The 22,798-nt window shown below is 45.8% G+C and overlaps 1 protein-coding gene across 1 annotated transcript; it reads left to right on the top strand.

The window, feature by feature from the left end:
- The first annotated feature begins 2,743 nt into the window (after positions 1–2,743).
- On the top strand, positions 2,744–22,082 carry F2 (coagulation factor II, thrombin). The gene is made up of 14 exons (XM_027936555.2): positions 2,744–3,859; positions 4,229–4,392; positions 4,900–4,924; positions 5,105–5,155; positions 6,729–6,834; positions 6,910–7,046; positions 8,974–9,288; positions 9,600–9,728; positions 9,808–9,934; positions 10,436–10,603; positions 11,128–11,301; positions 11,523–11,704; positions 21,657–21,727; positions 21,843–22,082. Exons 1-14 carry the CDS (start codon positions 3,781–3,783, stop codon positions 21,981–21,983), a joined length of 1,869 nt encoding a protein of 622 aa, XP_027792356.2. The 5' UTR covers positions 2,744–3,780; the 3' UTR covers positions 21,984–22,082.
- Positions 22,083–22,798: the final 716 nt, after the last annotated feature.

Below are 22,798 nucleotides of genomic sequence, written 5' to 3'. Positions count from 1 at the left end.
GTCTTGTCATTCTTGGATCCAAGGCACCCCACAACTTCCACAAGATTCATGCCATCTTTCACCTTGCTAAAGAGCACGTCATCAGTCCTAGCTGTGCAGGAGACAACTTGGGAACTATTTGGTTGAGCCAAATAGTGGACAAGAAGTCAGGATCCATATTCTTCAGAATGAAGTTTCCATCAGCCAACTTCTCCCTCTAGATTTACTGCCAGTGCTATAATGATGTGTAACTTCATCAGCCTGACACACAAGCCCAGGAATAAATCTGGGAAAGCAGGAACCTTATAAGCAGATCTCATTTTTCCAGTGGTCAGAGAACTGAAGTTTTAATGTACATTCTCTGTTGATAGATGACATTAAACCTTTTCTATAAATTTAGTGGGTGAAAAGATGTCACAGCACTAATTTATTTTAAAATTACATATTAGTAAGGGAAGTGAGTAGGACTCCTGAGAAGTAGAGAGATCACCTTGAAGTAGGTGATCCCAGATGGCCTCCTTCTTCCCAGGACCAGCATGGGCCAGGCCTGGAAGGGAGAAGACACAGGAGGACAAAAAACAAGGAGAGGCAAAGAGGGAGGTGGAGCTGATGACTGCTCCTTGTTCTCTTGCTATCAGAACTTCACAAGCCTGACAGCCATTCCAGCTTGAAAGAGAGCACTGGTTTGGAAGTTCATGCTCTGATTTTATCATCTGACAAATCGGAACTATAACAATATCCACCTCGGAAGGCTGCTGTTGAGATACTTCAGTAGGACCTATTGGCCTCTTTGCAGACTCTTATTTGGAGTTACAAGTTTGGCGAGTATGTGGCACGCTCAGGCTGCCTTAACGAATTACCATAGACTGGTGGCTTAAGCAACAAGTGTTGATTTCTCACAGTTCTGGAGGCTAGAAGTCAAGGCCAAGGAGCCCCAGATTCAGTGTCTAGTGAGGATTCACAGATGGCTATCCTGTCATTGTGTCCTCACATGATGGAGGACAGAGAGGATCCCTCTCTTGCCTTTTCTTATCAAGGTGCTAATCCCATTCAGAGGTCTCCACCCTCATGACCTAACCACATCCCAAGTCCTCCCCTCCTCACACTAGGATGAAGGTTTTTTTTTTTTTGTTTTTTTTTTGTACCAGGGATTGAACTCATGGGCACTCAACCACTGAGCCACATCCCCAGCCCTATTTTGTGTTTTATTTAGAGACAGGGTCTTACTGAGTTGCTTAGCACCTCAGTTTTGCTGAGGCTGGCTTTGAACTTGAGATCCTCCTGCCTCAGCCTCCATAGCTGCAAGGATTATAGGCATGCGCTATCACGCCTGGCTGATGGGTAAGTTCTTGGCCCATATCGTCAGCAAGCTGTTTGAAGACAATGTTCCCAGCAGAAAACTTCAGTTCTCTAACTACTAGAAAAATGAGATCTGGTTATAAGGATTTCTGCTTTCCCAGATTTATTCCTGGGTTTGTGTGTCAGGCTGATGAATTTATATATCATAATAGCACTGGCAGCAAATTTAGAGGGAGAAGTTGGCTTATGGAAACTTCATTCTGAAGAATACAGGTCCTGGCATCTTGTCCATGACAACTGTTGGCTCAACCAAATAGTTCCCAGGTTGTCATCTGCACAGCTAAGACTGATGGTGTCGCCCCACCCCCGACAGTCTTTTGTCCTAGAGACTTAAGTAAATCATATGCCTACCTTATGACCCAGCAAATACCTCCTGGGCATATACCCAGTAAAACTAAAGTTTATTTGCACCAAAAGACATGTTCAAGAATATTCATAGGAGTGTGGTTCATAGTAGCCCCAAACTAGAAATTCACTGAAATGCTTATCAGCAGGTGAAGAAATAAACCAAATGTGCCACACTCATGCAATGAGAGACCACAGAGCAACAAAGGGAACCAGCCTGTGATGCACACATCATGGGGGAATCTCAAGACAGGTGGAAGTAGAAAAGGCAGACATAAACAAATACATGCTGAGTTTCCATGTATATCAAGGTCAAGAACAGGCAAAACTGATCTCTGCTGATTGCAGTTAGAACAGTTGTTATCTTAGGAGGGACAGCTGTGTGGTGACATGAAAGAGCCAACTGGGAACTGGTTACACAAGTTTGTACATGATTTTTTTATTGTCAGTACTGGGATTGAACCCAGGGCTTTGCACATGTTAGGAAAGTGTTCTACCACTGAGCCACATCCCTAGCTTGTATATATAATTTTGGGCCAGACACAGTGGCTCAAAAATTTAAAAATACATAAAATAAAACTACATATAATTTGAAATTTATATATATGTTTGTGTGTGTGTGTGTGAGAGAGACATTTTTTTGTACTGGGTATTGAACCCAGGGTCACTTTACCTCTGAGTTACATCCCCAGCTCTTTTTATGTTTTTATTTTGAGACAGGATCTCACTAAGTTGTTTAGGACCTTGCAAAGTTGCTGAGACTGGCCTCAAACTTGTGATCCTCCTGCCTCAGCCTCTTGCCCAGTTTTTTTGTTTTGTTTTGTTTGAGATGATATCTTGCTACGTTGCCTAGGCTGGTCTCAAGCTTGTAAACTCAAGTTATCCTCTCACCTCAGCCTCCCAAGTAGCTGATACTATAGGCATGCAACACTATTTTGAAATTTGTAAATTCATATGTATTAGAAATTTACATAAATTTATGTAAATGTATATATAAATTTATACATGTAAATTTCAAATACATATGAATTTACAAATTTACAAATATATATGAAAATATATAGGAAGAAGTCTACTGAGGAATTAAGCTGGTTTGTGGGAGTCCTGGTCCCCAGGTCTCTTTCTTCCCAGGCTGTATATGACCCTGAACAGCCAGGCCTGGAGACAGGCAAGGCAAGTCAAGCACCTGGGCTTCTCTGTGTTCCTGCTCTTTGTCCCTCTGTTCTACTTAGACCCAGGACTAATATTTACTTTGCAAATAGGAAATGGGGGAGGGACAGGCACAGGCTGGGCCCAGAAGCCTCCCTAGCCTGGCACAGGGCAGACAGGTGGAAGAGAAGGGTCCTGCCCTGGAGACCCAGGGATTTGGACTGGCTCGTCCTAAGGCAGGAGATGGGAGAAGATGATACATGGAAGGCCCAAGAGGCCCTGGGCACAGCTCCTCCTCCCAGACAGGCAACTGTCCCACACAAACACTCCTCCACAGCACCCTAGCCAGGAAAAAGGAGAAATGGGCTGGGGCCAATGTTAGCTGTCCCTACCCCAGGTCATCCAAGGGCAAGGGGCCAGCTTCCATCCTGCCACACCCCTGTCTCCATTCCTTATACCTGCGCACTATGATTACATAACCTCCTCGTTGATTTGCATGTGTAGACCTACAGATTATTAAGCACTTTCTGTATTTCATGGGCTTACATTCATAATCTCCCTTAGTTCTGACAACAAAAGTATGATTCCCATTGTACAGATAGGGAAACTCAGCCCACAGAGGCTGAAGTGCCCGTCACTATTTGTTAGGATAGGAAGGAACCTCAGGAAGGTCTGGTGGCCCCACTGACACTTTCACCCATGTCTCAGGGAGGGAGGAGGGGCATGGGCTATCAACTTACCTTTGTGACTTCCTCTCAGAAACCTGTCCCTGGTCCCAGGAAGACCTGTCCTCCCCAGTGGTGGGGGTGGACCAGAGGACTATCTGTCTACTTGTCCCCATGGCCCTGACCCGCTGACCTCTCCCTTTCCACACATTTCTTCATGTTGGTTCAACATTAACCGAGAGGGGTCAGGACAATCCCTCAGAGTCCCAGGAGCTGACGCACTATGGCGCACGTCCGAGGCCTGGGGCTATCTGGCTGCCTGGCCCTGGCTGCCCTGGTTATCCTTGTGCACAGCCAGGATGGTAAGGGGGCACTGGGAAGCTGGGGCAGGGTAGGGGCTATGGTGTGGGTCCACGGGCTCAGCAGAGAGCCCAGGCAGGCCTGGGGTGGGTCTCAGGTAGAGTGTCCCGCTTAAGGAAGCGGGCAGGTGCTCGGGGCTGGCAGGCCGGCCACTGCTTCTCCCAGCCGTGGTGGGGGAGTGGGCAAGGGGCACCAGTTAGAGGAGGGGAGCTGGGAAGCTGTGTCAGCAGCCTGCAGGGACTCGGCATCCCAGAAACCCCCTCTTGGAAGCCAGCAGGGCAGGGCAGGCCAGGCTTGCTTCCTGCCCCCACAAAAATGGCCAGGACAGCCGAGCTCTTTGAGGCCACCGTCCCACGACCCTCCTACTGCAGTGTTCCTGGCCCCTCAGCAAGCACTGTCGCTGCTCCAGCGGGTCCGGCGGGCCAACAGTGGCTTCCTGGAGGAGCTGCGCAAGGGCAACCTGGAGCGGGAGTGCGTGGAGGAGCAGTGCAGCTACGAGGAGGCCTTCGAGGCCCTGGAGTCCACCAGCGCCACGGTGAGCCTGGGCTGCTCCCAGGAGGAGCTCTGTGCCGCAGCAGGGGAGCAGGTCAGCCCTCCTCGTTGAGAGCTGCAAGATGGGTAGCCTCAGTGGCTCTTGGGAGGCCCCTCCACCGGGGATGTGTCACGGTCAAGTCCTGCTGAGGCTCCCTGACATCCAGGGCCTCCTATGTGCCTACGCTGGGCTCTTGGGGGTGCCTGATCCTGGTGGAAGCTCTTCTGCCCTCTGCGCCACCCTTGGCCGGGAACTGGTGAGGCCAGGAGCCCGGGCTGGGGTCTCGTGCACCTGGAGCTCTGGGCAGCCCTTCCCAACGGGGGGCCCTGCGTGTCCCTCTCCCCCAGCCCACGGTGGGGTGTGTGCCGGGGACTCCTCTCTCCTCACACACTCTTCTCCTTTTGGAAGCAAAAGTAGGAGACTTGGCCCCGCACCTCCCGCCCCTGTGTGATAGGCTGAGGGAGACAAACTCCATCCTGCCAGAGTCTCATCCCAGCCCTTGTTTTTCAGGATGTGTTCTGGGCCAAGTACACAGGTGAGTGCAGGAAGGGAGGCGGGGGCTACGGCCAGAGAACGCCCTGCCCCTAGAACCTCCTGGAGCATGCCCACCCCCCATCCCTCTCTTAGTCGGCTGCTATCCCTGTCATCCCACCGCTTTCACTCCAGCCCGTCCTGTCCCTGCCCCGATCCCAAAGGTGTTCCTGATCTTTTCCAGCTTGTGAGCCAGTGAGGAAACCTAGAGCCAACTTCATGGAGTGTATGGAAGGTGAGGAGCGACAGGGTGGGGGCAGGATCTGCCAGGGCCACCTGGAAGAGGAGGAGAGCAGGTGGGGAGTGTGGCCCTGACATTGAAGTCCCTGTCGTCAAGGATGTGTATTTGCATGTGGATCTCTGAGAGTCAGCAGGTGATTCATGTTGGAGGAACAAAGGAGTGAATGGATAATTAATTTTTAGACCCTTATTCTTGTTTGCCTGACTGGACCTTCTGTCTACCTGAGTCACAGCTCTGATAATGTCACATACTCTCTACAACCTTCAGTGGCTCCCCATTACCCTCACAGAAAAAAAACACAGGTGTCTTAGCCTGGCAAACTTTGCAGGCTCTGCCCTTAACTTCCCTTTCTAGACTTCCTGCTGTACCAAATGTGAACCCAAACCTCCTGCTACTCTGACTACAAGCACTTCTGGAAGCATGTCAGGATGTTCCTACTTCTTGGTCCTTAATTATAGTGTCACCGTTCACAGCCCACTGAAAGCCCCTATTTCAATACTAGTTCAAAGGCCTCCACCTTCTCTGAGCCTTCAGGGACCCTCCCTGCTCCTCAAGTGTTCCAAACACATCTTCATTGTGACAATAGGTCCCATGACATGGAACTCCTATCACTAGCCATAGTTTCAATTGTTAAATAACTTAATAAACATTTTGGTAGGCTCCAGGCAGTGTGTCAGGTGCTGGGAATTTTAAGAAAATTGAATACAGTCCCTGCCTTCAAGGACCTCCCGATCTTATAGAAAAACAAAATACAAAACATGAACATGATCTCTAGAAAAGTTCTACTCCAGGTACCAAGAAAACACATGAGAAACTGGCAGCAGTGGTACACGCCTGTTATCCCAGCAGCTCAGGGGGCTGAGGTAGGAGGATCGTGAGTTCAAAGCCAGCCTCAGCAATTTAGCAAGGCCCTAAGCAACTTAGCCGAGGCCCTGTCTCAAAAAATAAAGAGCACTGGGGATGTGGATCAGTGGTTGAGTGCTCCTGGGTTCAATCCCTGGTACAACACTTACACACACACACACACACACGAGAAGCACATCTGTTTGATAGCAGAATCAGGGACTGCTTCCGAGAAGAAGTAGGGTTTATCTGACCTAGAGGGATGCCCTGGTGAAACCAGGAAACATGCCCTCAGAGGAAGTATCATGTGCAAAGGCCCTGAAGCATGAGCAACTAAGATGACAGGGGGAGAGACCGGAGCCCAATTAGAAGGACCTTGTTCACTTTTTCGTTTTACTGGCCACAAGGAGCCAATGAACAGAAGCTCCATGGAGACAGGCACCTACCTTGACTGTGACTGTCTTACTTATTGCTAGGTCCTCAGTACCTGGCATGGTACCTGTCACATGGTTCTCATGTAGTGAGCACTCAGTGACTATCTGGTGACAGCTGTTAAATGGGATAGAGAACTGTTGTGTGCACAGGAGTTGCTGAGCAGGGATGTTGTGGGCTAAGAAGAGTGGGCCAGAGGGAGCTTGGGGAGGGTGGACAGACAGAGTTTTGCCAGGAGAGAAGGGGACAGATCCTCTGGATTCAGCTGACCCAGGCTGGGGTCTCCTTGCAGGTAACTGTGCCAAGGATCTGGGCATGAACTACCGAGGACATGTGAACGTCACCCGGTCAGGCATTGAGTGTCAGCTGTGGAAGAGTCGCTACCCACATAAACCTGAGTGAGTGGTGGGCTGAGAACGGGGAGTGAGGACCAGGGGCAGGCATGGCTCCTGCTGAGCAATCTCCTATTCCAGCATCAACTCCACCACCCATCCTGGGGCTGAACTGCAGGAGAATTTCTGCCGCAACCCGGACGGCAGCACCACAGGGCCCTGGTGCTATACCACAGACCCCACGGTGCGGAGGGAAGAGTGCAGCGTCCCCGTTTGTGGTAAGCTGGGGCAATCAGGCAGTCGGTGACCGAGGCCCAGGGATCGTCCAGGGGTCTGACAGCCCGGAATGGGCAACAAGACCCTGGCTACCTTTACCACTGAAGTTAGTCATTCAAAACTGAATGTGCCTGTCAGTCAGGAGGTGGGGAGACCTGGGCGAGCCGACTTCTCTCTCGGGTGTTGGCTGCCTTCTCATCCAGGCTCTGGCACATTCGGAACCTGCTTTCTCTCCCGCAAGGCATTCTCTTCCAGGAAGCCCTCCCTGACCATTTCAGTCCCCAAACCCTTTGCTGAGCAACACAGAGCAAGCCTTAGACAGCTCAGGCCTGCAAGAGTCTGTTGTTCTCTCTTCCCATGGTGTGTGGCTTAGCTATAGCCACAGTAACGCTGCAAAACAGCAGCTGCAGTAGCTCAGGGGCACACACAACCAGCATGTCCTTCTTACGTGACCAGGCTGGGCTGGGGTGGCTCTGCTGGTCTCAGCTGCACTCGCTAGTGTGTCTGATGTCAATGGATGTAGGCTGGGCTTGGCTCTGCTCCAAATGATGGGTCCAGCTGAGCCTGGCTCCCAGCTGCTCTGGCCCCAGAGCTGCTCCCTCATGCTCATGCTGGGGCTGAGGCTGCGTGCCAGCAATTCCCGGGGGCAGCTCTTCCCCCCAGTGACGGCAGAATGTTTTTAATGTCTTAAGGCCTAGGCCAGAATGGGCAGTCAGTCCCACCCAAGTTCTACTGGCTGAAGCAAGTCACATGATCAAGGGCAACTCAAGGCGTAAAATACTGGCTACCTCTAAAATCACAGGGAAATGATGTGGCCGCAGGCAGGGATAAAGAATTCAGAACAGCGATTCAATCCAGGGAACGTGGGTTTCTGGGTTTTGTTCTTTCTGAATCCCTCTTGGACTCATAGCTTCCTTCTGGGTCTGGTCTTAAAGCAAGATACCAATCACCTTAACCAAAAACAACTACTCTTATCCACCTTCCCCCATACACACTGATGAGAAATGGGTTGCAGGCACGCCGAAACCACACAGGCATTCCTAGTAGACTCCACCAATCTTTCCTGCCATGCCCTATAAGAATACAGAACCCAAGCTGGGTGTGGTGGTGCAGGCCTGTAATCCTAGTGGTTTGGGAGGTTGAGGCAGGAGGATAGTTAGTTCAAAGCCAGCTTCAGCAATTTAGCGAAGCCCTAAGCAACTTAGCAAGACCCAGTATCAAAATAAAAACTAAAAAGGGCTGGGGATGTGGCTAAGTGGTTAAGCATCCCTGGGTTTAATCCCTGGTACCAAGCAGTGGTGCACCCCTGTAATCCCAGGGAGAGTTGCAAGTTCCATCTCAGCCTGGGAAAATTAGTGAGGTCCTATCTCAAAATCAAAAAATAGAAAAAGGGCAGAGTGGCCCTGGTTCAATCCCTAGTGCCACCAGAAAAAAAAAGGGGGGGGGGACTCCATGAAGTCACTACCAATAAATTACAGATATTCAAGCCAGGTACAGTGTCAGTGTCACATAGCCTATAATCCTAGTGACTGTGGAGAGACCAAGGCAGGAAAAGCCAGTCTGTTGAAAGCAGCCTGAGCAATTTAGCAAGACTCTGTCTCAAAGTAAAAAATAAAAAGAACTGGGGATGTGACTCCATGGTGGAACACCCTCCGGTTCAGTCCCCAGTGCTGCAAAATAAAAAAATTAGAAAATCACAACACGCCCTGGACGATGAAGCTGGTTACAGATCTCCGGCTTGTCTGATGCTTATGCTGGACATTTTGTTTAATCCTCTCAACAACCCTGCAAAAGCACTAGTACTGGGGGAAAGCAGGGAACTGAAGCTGAAGAGGCCAGCTGAGGTCAGACAGACAGACGTCAGCTAACCCTAGCCTGCCGGGCTCCATGTATGGTCCACCCACTCTGCACCTGTCTCCTTCCCACCAGGTGAGGAGCGCTTCACTGTGGAGATGACTCCCCGCTCTGGAGGCTCCAGGGGGAACCTGTCACCCTCATCGGAGCAGTGTGTCCCTGAGCGAGGCCGGCAGTACGAAGGGAAACTGGCAGTGACAACGCACGGGTCTCCCTGCCTGTTCTGGTCCAGCCCGCAGGCCAAGGCCCTGAGCAAGGACCAGGATTTTAGCCCAGAGGTGAAGCTGGTGGAAAACTTCTGCCGCAACCCAGATGGGGATGAGGAAGGTGCCTGGTGCTACGTGGCTGGGCAGGCTGGTGACTTTGAGTACTGCGACCTCAACTATTGTGGTGAGCAGGCAGGGTAGGGGTCTTGAGATGCAGAGGACAAAGCTGGGGGAGACTAACAAGAACAGGTGCTGCCCCTTAGCCACACCAGAGTCTTCATCATAGCCTCACAGAAACCCAGGGTGTAGGTCCTATTCCCATTTCACAGACCAGCACATTGAGGCACTGAGGCAGTTGCCTAGTGACCCAGGTGTGTGTGTGTGCTCTTAACCTCAGCACCAATGTCTTCCACGGTTGGCTGGGGTATGTGGGGATCTAGGGCATGGGTGAGGAGTGCCCTACCCCAGCCCTAGCCAGTGCTGGGGTCCCTACAGAGGAGGCCGTGGAAGAGGGGCCAGGGGATGCACTGAGCGAGGATGGGGACGGGACCATAGGAGGACGCACCACCAAGGAGGAGTTCCAGACCTTCTTTGATGAGAAGACCTTTGGCAGCGGGGAGGCAGGTGAGGCATCCATGGGTGTCTGTGTCGCGCTGGGGCTGGTACCCACGATTAGCCCCTCACCACCTGGTTTGCTCTGCAGACTGCGGGCTGCGGCCTCTGTTCGAGAAGAAGACAGTGAAGGACAAAACTGAAGATGAGCTTTTGGATTCTTACATCGATGGGCGCATCGTAGAGGGCTGGGACGCTGAAGTTGGCATCGCACCTTGGTGAGTCCTGGAGCCGTGCACTATCAGTCACTCCAGCGGGTGGGCTGCTGCTGGTCCCCACCCCTCAGTCTTTGCAGGATCCCTCTGCCCAGAGGCTTGGGCTTCCCAGATGACATTAGCACCCGTGATCTCTTATCCACACAGCAACGTATGAGATTGGTTCTATTAATTGTCCAAAGCAGATGGCGGAGCTGAGGCCCAGAGAGCCCAAATGCCCCACCCCAGGCTCGCTGCAGCACTCGACTCCAGTTCTCCTGGCTCCAGAGCTGTGCTAAGCGGTGCAGACTCTGCCCTGAAGGAGGCTGGGAAGGGTTGCAAAAAGCAGGAAGCAGCCCTAGCATCACGTGGGGACTCTAGTCCCTCCAGTCCCCCAGGTCAAGTTGGGAGCCTAGCCCAGGAGGCAGCTCTGTCCAGCTAGGTTTCAGTTGGGACTTCTTTCTACTTTTAGGGCTGGTGAAGGGCAGTGCCCCGGGTCCTAATGCCTCCTGCTCCCCTTACCAGGCAGGTGATGCTCTTCCGGAAGAGTCCCCAGGAGCTGTTGTGTGGGGCCAGCCTCATCAGTGACCGCTGGGTCCTCACAGCTGCTCACTGCCTTCTGTACCCACCCTGGGACAAGAATTTCACTGAGAATGACCTTCTGGTGCGCATTGGCAAGCACTCCCGCACCAGGTACAGAGCCAGTGACCTATGTGTGTCTGGCAGTGGTCTGTGTCCTCCAGGATGCCTGTGAGGACCCTGGTAGCTCCGGGGTATGTGGGAAATGTGTTCCTTCCCACAATATGACATCCTAGCTGTCCCCACCGGAAAGGCCCAATGGGCCATGTCCTGATGGAGGCTTGGAGCTGGGGTCAAAGAGTGAAACCCTGGTCTGTCCCCCACTCTATTCCAGACACCAGGACATGGCCCTGGTTGGAGTCTCTTCAGATAGTGACTGTGTGAACAGGGTGCATGGCCTGTGCTTCTGTCCTTGGCTCCTGGCCTGCCTGACCCCAGAGCCCTGTGTGGGTTTAGGGCTGGGAGGAAGCTTCCAGGAGGCTATCAAGACAGGAACTAGCTCTGTCCCCTCCCTGGTGGCCCTGTGATCACCCTGCCTCCCAGACCCTGAGGACAGGCAGTTTACTTTTTGGGGGAACCGCTGCCTCTCACTTGGGTGAGTCCATGGTCTCTCCGGGTCTCTGTTGGCGCGTGTGCAGGTACGAGCGGAACATTGAAAAGATATCCATGCTGGAGAAGATCTACATCCACCCCAGGTACAACTGGCGGGAGAACCTGGACCGGGACATCGCCCTGCTGAAGCTCAAGAAGCCCATCACCTTCAGCGACCACATTCACCCCGTATGCTTGCCCGACAAGCAGACGGCAGCCAGGTGGGGCAGCCAGACCTGCGGGGGCATCGGCTGGATTTCTGGTGGGCTGATGAGGTGTGGCCTGGCTGCTGTTCCTTCCTCCTTGCCAGGCCTCAGTCTCAGGGAGGAAATGCAAGTTCTTTCCTGTGCTGGAGGTTTAGATTCTGGTCTCTAGGAGTGGGGTTGGGTTCCAGAGGCTGCTGGAGGGTTGGTCTTACCAGGTCCTTTTCTCTTTCCCCAAGCTTGCTCCAGGCTGGATATAAAGGGCGGGTCACAGGCTGGGGCAATCTGAAGGAGACATGGACGACCACCGTCAGTGAGGTGCAGCCCAGTGTCCTGCAGGTGGTCAATCTGCCCATCGTGGAGCGGCCCATCTGCAAGGCCTCCACGCGGATCCGCATTACGGACAACATGTTCTGCGCTGGCAAGTTTGTGCTTCACAGGCCTGGGGACAGCAGGGACTCACACTGGTAGCTTGAGACAAGTTATGGACACATACTTGGGGTTCTGGCTCCAGTCACTTATAAGCCAAGAGCCGAACCTCTTGGAGGCTCAGTTTCTTTCTCTGTAAAATGGAGATAAAATGTTCATGCCATAAGGTTGTGAGAGGGCCAAATGAAAGAGTGTACATAAAGCATCTGACATGGGGACAGCCACCAGTTCAGTGTTCAGTACACACGAGCTCAGCAATGAGAGGTCATGAGTGGGGAAAAGCCATTCATTCAATCATTCAGCAAATATTTATCGAGCGCCTGCTCTGCTCCAGGGGGTGCTCAAGGGTACACAACAGGGACCCACACAGAGGATACCTGTTTCCTGAGACAGCTTCCTTCCTAGGAGAGAATGTCGATGAACAGATCTAGAACATCAGTCCCTGTAAGTGCTATGAAGAAAAATAAGGCAGATTAAGGGAGCAAGTGAGGATGACAAAGGTAATCGTGCTTGTAAATAGAGTGGGCAGAGAGGGTTGGAGAAAGCCTTAGAAGATGATGTTTGCAGAAACAGGAAGAAGCAGAGGAGTAACCGAGGCATGTTGAGGGGAAAGCACATGTCAGGCTGAGGGGGCAGCAGGTGCAAAGGCCCTGAGTTGGGAGAATGCATGGCAAGTCTGAGGAGTGCCAAGGAGGTCTGTGGGCTGGAGTATAGTAAACCCAGCAAAGCATCAGGAGATGAGGTGGGAGAGGAGTGCAGGAAGAGGGTGGGCACTTTCCTTAGTGCCTTAGTTCTTCTCTCTCCTCCTGCAGTATTAGAGATTGAAACCAAGGAACTACACCTCCAGCTCTTTTGCTTCTTTGTAAATTTGAGACAAGTTGTTGAGGGTGGCCTTGAACTTGCTATCCTCTTGCCTCAGCCTTCCAAATTGCTGGGATTATAGGAATGGATCACTTTGTCCTGCTTCCTGTCATTCTTTTTTTTTTTTTTAATGTTTTTATTAGTTGTTGATTAATTTTTAAATTTTATTTATTTATTTATTGGTATGTGGTGCTGAGAATTGAACCCAGTGCCTCACACATGCTAGGCAAGTGCTCTACCACTGAGCCACAACCCCAGCCCTGCTTCCTGTCATTCTTTGAGTACTTCCTTACTTTCTGGCACAACAAGATGCACAGAAGAATGACTGCATTCTTGAATCACAGTCATTTCTCCAAGTAACCCTTCCAATAGAGAGTGGTATTTAGAAACCAAGATGCAGGGGCTATTGTGCACATTGCTACTGGGGTGTCATTCTTCTAGGCACCTTTCTACATGGAGAGAGCTGAATAATCATATGTGTACAACACCTGTAACAACATCCATATCCATTTTTATAGCTGTCTAATCAGAAATCAAGAATTCATACTGTGACCTCCAATTCCAAAGTAATACCACAAGATGCATTTTAGCTTCTCCCTTTCCATATTTGTAATTCTTGACAGTGAAATACCTGACTCCCATTATTCATGATGTGTTTATTTATTTGATCAATACCAGAGCACACTGAGACTCCCTCATGCGTGACCCTGTGAAAATCCTGTTAACAGAATTCAATATTTCTTAACCATTGCTTCCCTAAGAGTACACAGTGAAAATACTCAGTCCAAAAGTAACTGAGTTGGGTTGATTCTTCCCCACATTTCTCTGTATTATTTATTTTAAATACCATTAGACTTATTCATTTCTGGTTGTGTTCAATATTACCTCCTCCATCTTTGTTGTATTTACTTTTAAAGTACGTGAAATGTTCAAGTGATCATAAAAGAGACAGGTACTGTACACTTTAGAGGTGACACTTCTGCTTCCTTCTATTCTCTCCCCATCCCCCTGCCTTCCAACCACATTTCCATCCTCTTCCTGTAATTAACCAATCTCATTTGTTTGTGGCTTGTTGTTTCTGTATTTCTTTTTGCACCAATGAACAGACACATTTTCTTATTTCCTCTTATATTACACACAGCATAACACAGTATAGAAAATCTTTGTATTTCACTTTTTCCATATAATGAGTGTATCCTGGAAAAGCATTCCATATTGGTTAAAGAATTACATAGTACTCCATTATATGGGTATGCCATAGATTATTCAACAGTTTCCCAGGAATGGACATTTAGAGTATTTCCAGTAGTTTGCAGTTACAAACAATGCTATGGTGAATAATCTTGTGCACATCTATTTTTGGATCCTTGGAGGTGTGTCTTCCAGTATTTCTAGAAGTGGTGATGTTAGGTCAAGAGGTGAACTCATGTTAGGTATTTTAGGTATTGTTAGGTATTTCCAAATTTCTTTCCACATGGGCTGTACCAACTTGCATTGCCATCTACGGTGTATGAAAATGCCCATTCCCCACAGCGTTGCCAACAGAATGCCATACTTTCTCATTTTCACAAACCTGAGAGGTGAGAGAGAACATCTCCTCATAGTTTTAATTTGCCTTTTCTAATTGAAAAAGAAGTCAAACACCTTTTCATATGCTTAATGATCATTTTCAGATAATTTTTGTGAATTGTTTTTTCTTGATTTTTAGCCCATTTTTTGGTATTTTCCCATCAATTTTTAAGACTTCTGTGGGCACAGTGGTGCATGCCTGTAATTCCAGCAGCTCGGAAAGCTGATGTAGGAGGATCGCAAGTTCAAAGCCAGCAGCAAAACCAAGGCTAAGCAACGCAGTGAGACCCTGTCTCTGAATAAAATACAAAATAGGGCTGGGGATGGGGCTCAGTGGTTGAGTTCACCTGAGTTCAATCTCTGATACCCTCGCCTCTCCCCACACACAAAAAAAGACTTCTTCATGAACTTGTGATAGTAGGCCTTTATTTGTGATATATATCACAAATATTTTCTGCAGCTTTTCAGTTTTTTAAAAATTATTTATAATCATTTGCCATGCAATTAAAAAAATAAATCTTATGTAGCTAAACATGGGGGCACATGCCTGTAATCCCAGCAATTTGGGAGACTGAGGCAAGTGGATTGCAATAAAGGTCAAACTGGGCAATGTAGGGAGCCTCTGCCTCAAAATAAAAACTAAAAAGGACTGGGGATGTAGCTCAATGGCAAAGTGCCTCTGGGTTCAATCCCAGTACCAAAAGAAAAGAAATTGAATCTGGATTTTGGTGCTAGGGATTGAACCCAGGTGCATTTTACCACTGAGTTACATCTCCCGTCCTTTTCTTTTTTAAAATTTTAAATGATTTTTTAAAAAATAAGTGACATGAAATGCATTACAATACTTATTACACATATGCAGCACAGTTTTTCATATCTCTGGTTGTATATAAAGTATGTTTCCAGTCCTTTTTTTAAAAAATGTTTTAATGTTGAGACAGTATCTTGCTAAGATACCAACTAGCTATCCCTACACCATTCATTCAAAATTCCATTTTTGCCCCTTTCATCACATTCTAGGTTTTTATGTGTACTTGAGTATGTTTTTGGACACATTGTTCAGTTGTCTATTTTTTGAGCCAGTAACACATTTGGGGGACATTGCTGAGGATAGAACCCTGGGCCTCACCCATGTGAGGCAAATAAATGCTCTACTACTGAGCTTTGCTTTAGCCTCCAGGTTATTATAACTGGAGAGGCTTTAGAATATGTTGGGTGTCTAGTAGGGCTCATCTCTCTTGCTTATTCTTTTCCAGTGTTTTCCTGGCAATTCTTTCAGGTTTGGTTTTTCACATGAATTTAGTATCAACTTCTCTAGTTCCATTAAAAAAGCATATTGACATATGTTACATTTATAAACTAATTTAGGGCAAACTGACATCCTTTTGATCTTCAGTCATATCTATCCAAGGGTAAGAAATGTCTTTCCATTTGTTCAAGTCTGCTATTGTCTTTCTTGAGTGCTGCAGTGCATTCCCTTGTGTTTTTTTTCCCTCCTTGGTAACTTTTACATATTTGTGTTTTCTCCCTTATTTTTCTTGAGTAAATTAGCTAGTGGTTTGCTAGTTTTGCAAAAACAAATAAATAACACCTAGGAATTTGACTCGTTCCATAATTAGGCCTATTGTTTTTCTTTTCTTTTCCATATGAGTCTATCATTTGTCTATTCAGTAATATTTTTTAAAGATTATTTTAAAAAAATATTAAAAAAATTTTTTAGGTGTATGGACCTTTGTTTTACTCATTTATTTGTAAGTAGTGCTGAGAATTGAACCCAGTGCTTCACACATGCTAGGCAAGCCCTCTACCACTGAGCCACAGCCTCAGCCCCTTTAAAGAGTATTTAAAAAATTTTTTTTTTTAGTTATTGAAGGACCTTTATTTTCTTATTTATATGTGGTGCTGGGAATTGAACGCAATGCCTCACACACACAAGGCAAGCACTCTACGGCCAAGCTACAATTCTAGCCCCTATTTGGTAATATTTTAAATTTTTTATCTCCTGTGCTTTCTTCTGGTTTACTTTGTTGTTTTCTTTCTGACTTTTTGAACTGACAATTTGGTTTATAAATTTTTGTTTCTTATTTGGTCACTAGGGATTTAACCCAAGGGTGCTTTACTATGGAGTATACTCCTACCCCACCCCTCTTTTTTAAATTTTGAGAAAGGGTTTTGCTAAATTGTTGAGGTTGGCTGAAATTTCTGATCCTCCTGCCTCAGCCACCTGAGTAGCTGATTCCTGGCATATGCCACCATGCCTGGCTGGTTTATTTATTTTTTATCTTCCATATCTATTGATTAGGGCCACTCATTTTCTTCTAGTTGTTGCCATTGTTGTAAAAAATTCAGTAAATTGTTTGTATTCCCTTTTCACCCAAGAGTTGTTTAAAGGTGGTTTTTAAATTTCAGGACGGGAGCCAGATGTGGTGGCATAGGATTATAATCCTAGTGGCTTGGGAGGCTGAGGCAGAATTTCCTGAGACCATATCTCAAAAAGTAAAAAAGAACTGGGAGATAGATAGCTCAGTGGTGGACACACCTGGGTTCAATCCTCAGAACAGTAAAATAAAATAAACATAAATTTCAAGATGAGAAGATCCTTCTGTATTTTGATTTTGCTAATAAGTTTTAGTTTTACTTCATTGTGGTAAGAGAGTATTGTTTGTAATAATTCTACTTTTTGGAACTTAATTTTTGAGAGAATGATGTTTGATCCATTTCTGTATATGATACATATGTGCTTGAGAAGTGTGTCCTCTATTATCCATGTGTAGGTTTGATATAATATCCACTAATGTATCTTACTTCTTTAAAAAATGGGGATTAAACCCAGGGGCACTTAACCACAGCCCTTTTTATATTTTATTTAGAGACAGGGTCTCACTGAATGCTTAGGGCCTTACTAAATTGCTAAGGTTAACCTTGAACTCACAATCCTCCTGCCTCAGCCTCCCAAGCTACTGTCTTTTTTTTTTTTGTTGTTGTTGTTGTTGTAAATGGACACAATACCTTCATTTTATTTATTTATTTATTTTTAGCCTCACCCATGCTAGCAAGCTCTTTACCATTGAGCCACAATCCCAGCCCTTATTACTTCTTATTAGGTAATTTATGGCCTTACTTAAATTCACTCAATCTCTTTTGTACCATTTGCTGTATTAAAATCCCTTATTGTAGCTGGGGTTGTAGATCAGTGGTTGACTATGAGTTTAACATAACCAAGACTCTGGGTTTGATCCCTAGCACCATAGAAAATTTATTTGCTATTATTATTATTATAATAATTATTATTTTATATACATTATTTATTTATTTATTTATATTTGAGAGAAAGAGAGAGAGAGAGAGAGAGAGAGAGAGAGAGAGAGAGAGAGAGAGAATTTTTCAATATTTATTTTTTAGTTTTCGGCAGACACAACATCTTTGTTTTTGTATGTGGTGCTGAGGATCGAACCTGGGCTGCACGCATGCCAGGCGATCGCGCTACCACTTGAGCCACATCCCCAGCCCCTATATACATTTTTTAGTTGTCAATGGATCTTTATTTTTTTTTTTATTTATATGTGGTGCTGAGAATTGAACCCAGTGCCTCACACATGCTCAGCAAGTGATCTCTACCACTGAGCCACAACCCCAGCCCCCCAAATTTATTTATTTATTTAATTTTTTGAAAATTTTTTTAGTTATACATGGACACAATATCTTTATTTTGTTTATTTTTATGTGGTGCTGAGGATTGAACCCAAGGTCTCTCACATGCGAGGCGAGTGCTGTACCACTGAGCCATAACCCCAGCCCCCAAAATCTATTACTAATGTATTTCTGTCTGCCTCTTTTACATATGCTATAGTTTTTATTTTATAAATGTGGTTTCTTTATGATTTGGTGCAGATATATATAACTGTTACTTATTCATTTTGATTGTAGCTTTTAACATTATTCTTTAAATTATTTTCAGTGGGCTGGGGATGTGGCTCAATCGGTAGCGCGCTTGCCTGGCATGCCTGCGGCCCGGGTTCTATTCTCAGCACCACATACAAACAAAGATGTTGTGTTCGCCGGAAACTAAAAACAGTAAATAAATATTAAAAAATTCAAAAAAATATATTAAAAAAAAATAAATTATTTTCAGTTTCAGGATCACTGTTCCTGCTTTTCTTTTTAAAGAATTTAACCTTTATTTTATTTGTTTTTTTGTGGTGCTGAGAATCAAACCCAAGGCCTCACCCATGCTAGGCAAGCTCTTTACCACTGAGCTACGACCCCAGCCCACTTGCTTTTTTTTGATAACTCTTTGCTAACCCTTTACTTTTAACCTCTATGAATTGTTTTAGATGTGTCTCATAAATAGCAGATTCTTACTTTATGAGTCAAATTAAAACTTTAATAGATGAGTTAAGTCCATTCATATTTGTTGATGTGATTGATAGGGTTAGTATTAATTCATTATTTTAGAATTATTATGTATATTATATTTCATGTGATGTGTTTTTATTTTATTTTATTTTTTTTTAAAGAAAGAGTGGAGAGAGAGAGAGAGAGAGAGAGAGAGAGAGAGAGAGAGAGAGAGAGAGAGAGAGAATTTTTTTATTTTTTAGTTCTCGGCGGACACAACATCTTTGTATGTGGTGCTGAGGATCGAACCCGGGCCGCACGCATGCCAGGCGAGCGCGCTACCGCTTGAGCCACATCCCCAGCCCCATGTGATGTGTTTTTAAAAAATATTTATATTTTAGTTGTAGTTGGACACAATACCTTTATTTATTTTTATGTAGTACTGAGGATCAAACCCAGGGCCTTGCACTTGCTAGGCAAGTGCTCTACCGCTGAGCCACAACCCCAGGTCATGATGTGTGAGCTTTGCATTTGAAAGTTTTATATATTTAGGAAAGTTTAAGCTGGGTGCAGTGGCACATGCCTGTAATCCCAGCAGTTTCTGGAGGCTGAGGCAGGAGGATCTCAAGTTCAAAGCCAGCCTCAGCAAATGGTGCTAAGCAACTCAGTGATACCCTGTCTCTAAATAAAATACAACATAGGTCTGGGGATGTGGCTCAGTGCCTCCAAGTTCAATCCCTGGTACAAAAAAAAAAAAAAAATTACATTTTGCTCTGGTGATAGTCTTTGGGATCCCACTTCAAACTGCCCTAATTCCTTGTTTTTCTTTTCTTTTGGTTGTGGTTATTGAACTCAGAAGGTGCTCTTCTACTGAGCTACATCCCAGCCCTTTTTATTTTTCATTTTGAGCCAGGGTCTTGCTAAGTTGCTGAGGCTGGCCTTGAGCTTGGGGTCCTTCTGCCTCAACTTCCCCAGTCACTGGGATTACAGGTGTATGCCACCATGTCTGACCTTTTTTTTTTTTTTGGATGGGATGTTGCTCTGTTATCCAGGCTGGGCTCAAGCCATCCTTTCTTGCTTCCTCCTCGTGAAGCTCCTGAGAGGCTGGGAGTACAGGTGTACAATACCATGCCTGGCTTTTTTTTCTTAAATTTTCAATTACGCCTTTAAATTCCATCTGCCGGCTGTACGGAAATCAATGAGCTTATTTTCCTTTCCTCTCATATTTTTAGTTGTACTATTTCTACTTGTTAGAACAGTTAATTAATCCTCCTATTGAAGAATCCCACTCAGATCTTTTTCTTTTTAATTTTATATGGACACAGTATCTTTGTTTTATTTATTCATTTTTTATGTGGTGCTGAGTATCGAACCCAGTCCTCTCGCATGCAAGGCAAGCACTCTACCACTGAGCTACAGCCCCAACCCATCCCACTCAGCTCTTGGTTGGAGGAAGCTTAGCCATCAGAAGATTCTTCAAGAAGGGTTATGGGTGTGGAGTTTCCTGAGTCGTAAGCTTACAATCATTTTTTTTTTTCATAGTCCTGGCATTAAAGGACAACTTTATTGTAACTAAAACCCAAAGTTAATATTCTTCTTTGAATTTTTTGGTACTGGGAATTGAACCCAGGGGTACTTAACCACTGAGCCACATCTCCAGCTCTTATGTTTTTAAAATTTTTTAAATTTTAATTTTTTTACATATTACAGTAGAATGCATTACAATTCCTATTCCAGCCCTTTTTATTTTGAGACAAGATCTTGCTAAGTTACTGAGGCTGGCTTTGAGCTCACAATCCTCCTGTCTCAGCCTTCTGAGTCACTGGGATTACAGGTGTGCATCACTGAGCCCAATTGCATGTTGTTTTTGAAAAGTCTAATGCCAGTGTAATTCTTTCACCCTTGTAAAATTTTCAATCTTTTTGCTTGGAGGCCTTGAGGATTTTTACTTCATCTCTGAAGCGTTGCAGTTTTGTTTGGATGTTTCAGAGTTGATTATTTTGGGTCAATTTTGCCAGGTACCCATTGGATCCTTTTACTATGTACATTCAATTTGTTCTTCATTTCTGTGAAATTTTCTTGGATTATTAATGAAATACTGTTTCTGTTCCATTGTTTTATTGTTCTCCCTTAGGAACTCAAATGCCTTCTTTTGGCTTGAGTTCCATTTCAATTACTTTCTGCTTTTTATTTCTTCTCATTGTTTTGTCCATTTAGATTTTTTGGATTTCTGATTCAAGATTCTTTTCACATGCACAAGTTTGAGGATATTTTATTCAGCTACAGTTTTGGAGTTGTATTCTGTGGAGAATTCTGTTGGCTCAGGTCTTTTTATTCATTTTTTTTTTAGGTACCAGGGATTTAACTCAGGGGCACTCAACCACTGAGCTACATCCCTAGCCCTATTTTGTATTTTTATTAGACAGGGTCTTACTGAGTTGCTTAGCAAGCCTTACTAAATTGCTGAGGCTGGCTTTGATCCTCCTTGCCTTGGCCTCCTGAGCTGCTGGGATTACAGGCGTGCACCACCGTGCCTGTCAGGTCTTTGTATTGTTTTCACATAGCCTCTTTCTATGGTTCTATTTAGTTTTCATCCAGTTATTTGTAGATTAAGGGTTATTTATAAAATTCCCCATTTGACTCCATCTGCGTCTTCTATCAAGCAGCTATTTTCCATCTCATTCCTACATAATTTTCAGTATTTAGATATACAACTCAATATACTGAATTAATTTGAAATTTGGATGAGTGTTCTATTTATGTTGAAGGTGTGGTTTGTGTGTGTAGGCTGTGTCGTGGTTGTTCATCTCATTCTGTGTTGTTTGTTGAGGATAGTGGGAACAGCTATAATCCTCAGCTACCTATAAGTCTAACTTCCTTTAAAAAAAAAATCATTCTCAGTTTGGTGTGTGTAGAGGAAGAATGGATTATAGGTGGGCAGAGTAGAACTGGGAAAACTGGTATGGTTCAGGGGAGAGGTCCAGGAGTGGAAGTGGTGAGACATAGTTGGATTTGGGATATATGCTGAAGGTAGAGCCAGTGAGATTTGCTAAAGGACTGGATGTGTGCGGTAAGGAATTGAAGAGGTCAAGGATGAGTGCTGGAAGGGGACAAGGGATCCTCACAGGCTATAGCCCTTGAATGGGAGTGGCTCCTGAGCCCTGCTGTTCTCTCTCTAGGTTATAAACCAGATGAAGGGAAGCGAGGAGATGCTTGTGAAGGTGACAGTGGGGGACCCTTTGTCATGAAGGTAAGCTTCTCTGAGGCCAGGGCTGGTGGGTAGATTTCAAAGGAAGCGGGAGGGTTGGGTGAGGAGGGACACTACCTTGGATTTGACTATTGGAAACTTCGTCTTTCTTTCTCAGAGCCCCTTTAACAATCGCTGGTATCAAATGGGCATCGTCTCATGGGGTGAAGGCTGTGACCGGAATGGGAAATATGGCTTCTACACACACGTGTTCCGTCTGAAAAAGTGGATACAGAAGGTCATTGATAGGTTTGGATAAGGGGCCACTCACATTCTGGGCTCCTCACTGCAAAGTGACAGAAACCAATCCAGTGAAAGAATTATTTTTTTGGTTTGTTTCTAAAAGGATAGTTCTCAATAAAAGTGACTCTGTCAATGAGTCTCAATGCTCCCAGTGCTGTTCATGGGCAGCTTCCTGGACTTGGCTCAGAACAACCAGTAATACTACTGGTTACACAGGAAAACTTCAAAGAATCCACCATCTCCAGGACACAGCCAGCTGAGAGGGGAGGTGGTAGGGTGAATATATAAGATTTTACAACATTCCACACCCAGAGCTTTAACAGATTGTCTTGATAATACTCATAGAATGTGGGTACTATCCAAACAAGAGGTAGGCAAGTGAACAGATTTGGAGAAGTAGCTTGTCCAGAGTTCCACATCTAAGAAAAAATCAAAGTAGGAATTGAAACAAAGGTTGGTGAGGCCTGTGCTTTTGGTTGCTCTGCTCTAAAGAGCTTGTCCTAACCCCAGAGGAGAGGCTGGGGGACGGGGACACACGTAGATGCATCTTTGTCTTTACCTCAGACTTATCCTAGTAAGACCCTACATTCTTCCTCATGTCATTAAAATGGCAGATTTTTGCCAAGAGACTTGGTATTTAAAATGCCTTCATTTGATAGCAGTGCTCCTAGCATGACCTCTGGGTCAGATTTTGGCTCCAGCCTTGGATGGTACAACCATGGTTTAGTCCCTTGATCTCTCTGAGAAAATTTCTCAAATTTTAAAGGATGTACTTCTGTTCCCACTATTGCCTGGCAACTAGACTGGGCAGACATCCAGCCTGGCATGTTT

The sequence above is a fragment of the Marmota flaviventris genome, chromosome 9 (genome assembly GCF_047511675.1).
Source record: "Marmota flaviventris isolate mMarFla1 chromosome 9, mMarFla1.hap1, whole genome shotgun sequence".
Lineage (NCBI taxonomy): Eukaryota > Metazoa > Chordata > Mammalia > Rodentia > Sciuridae > Marmota > Marmota flaviventris.
This window is presented reverse-complemented; position numbering and strand designations above follow the sequence as displayed.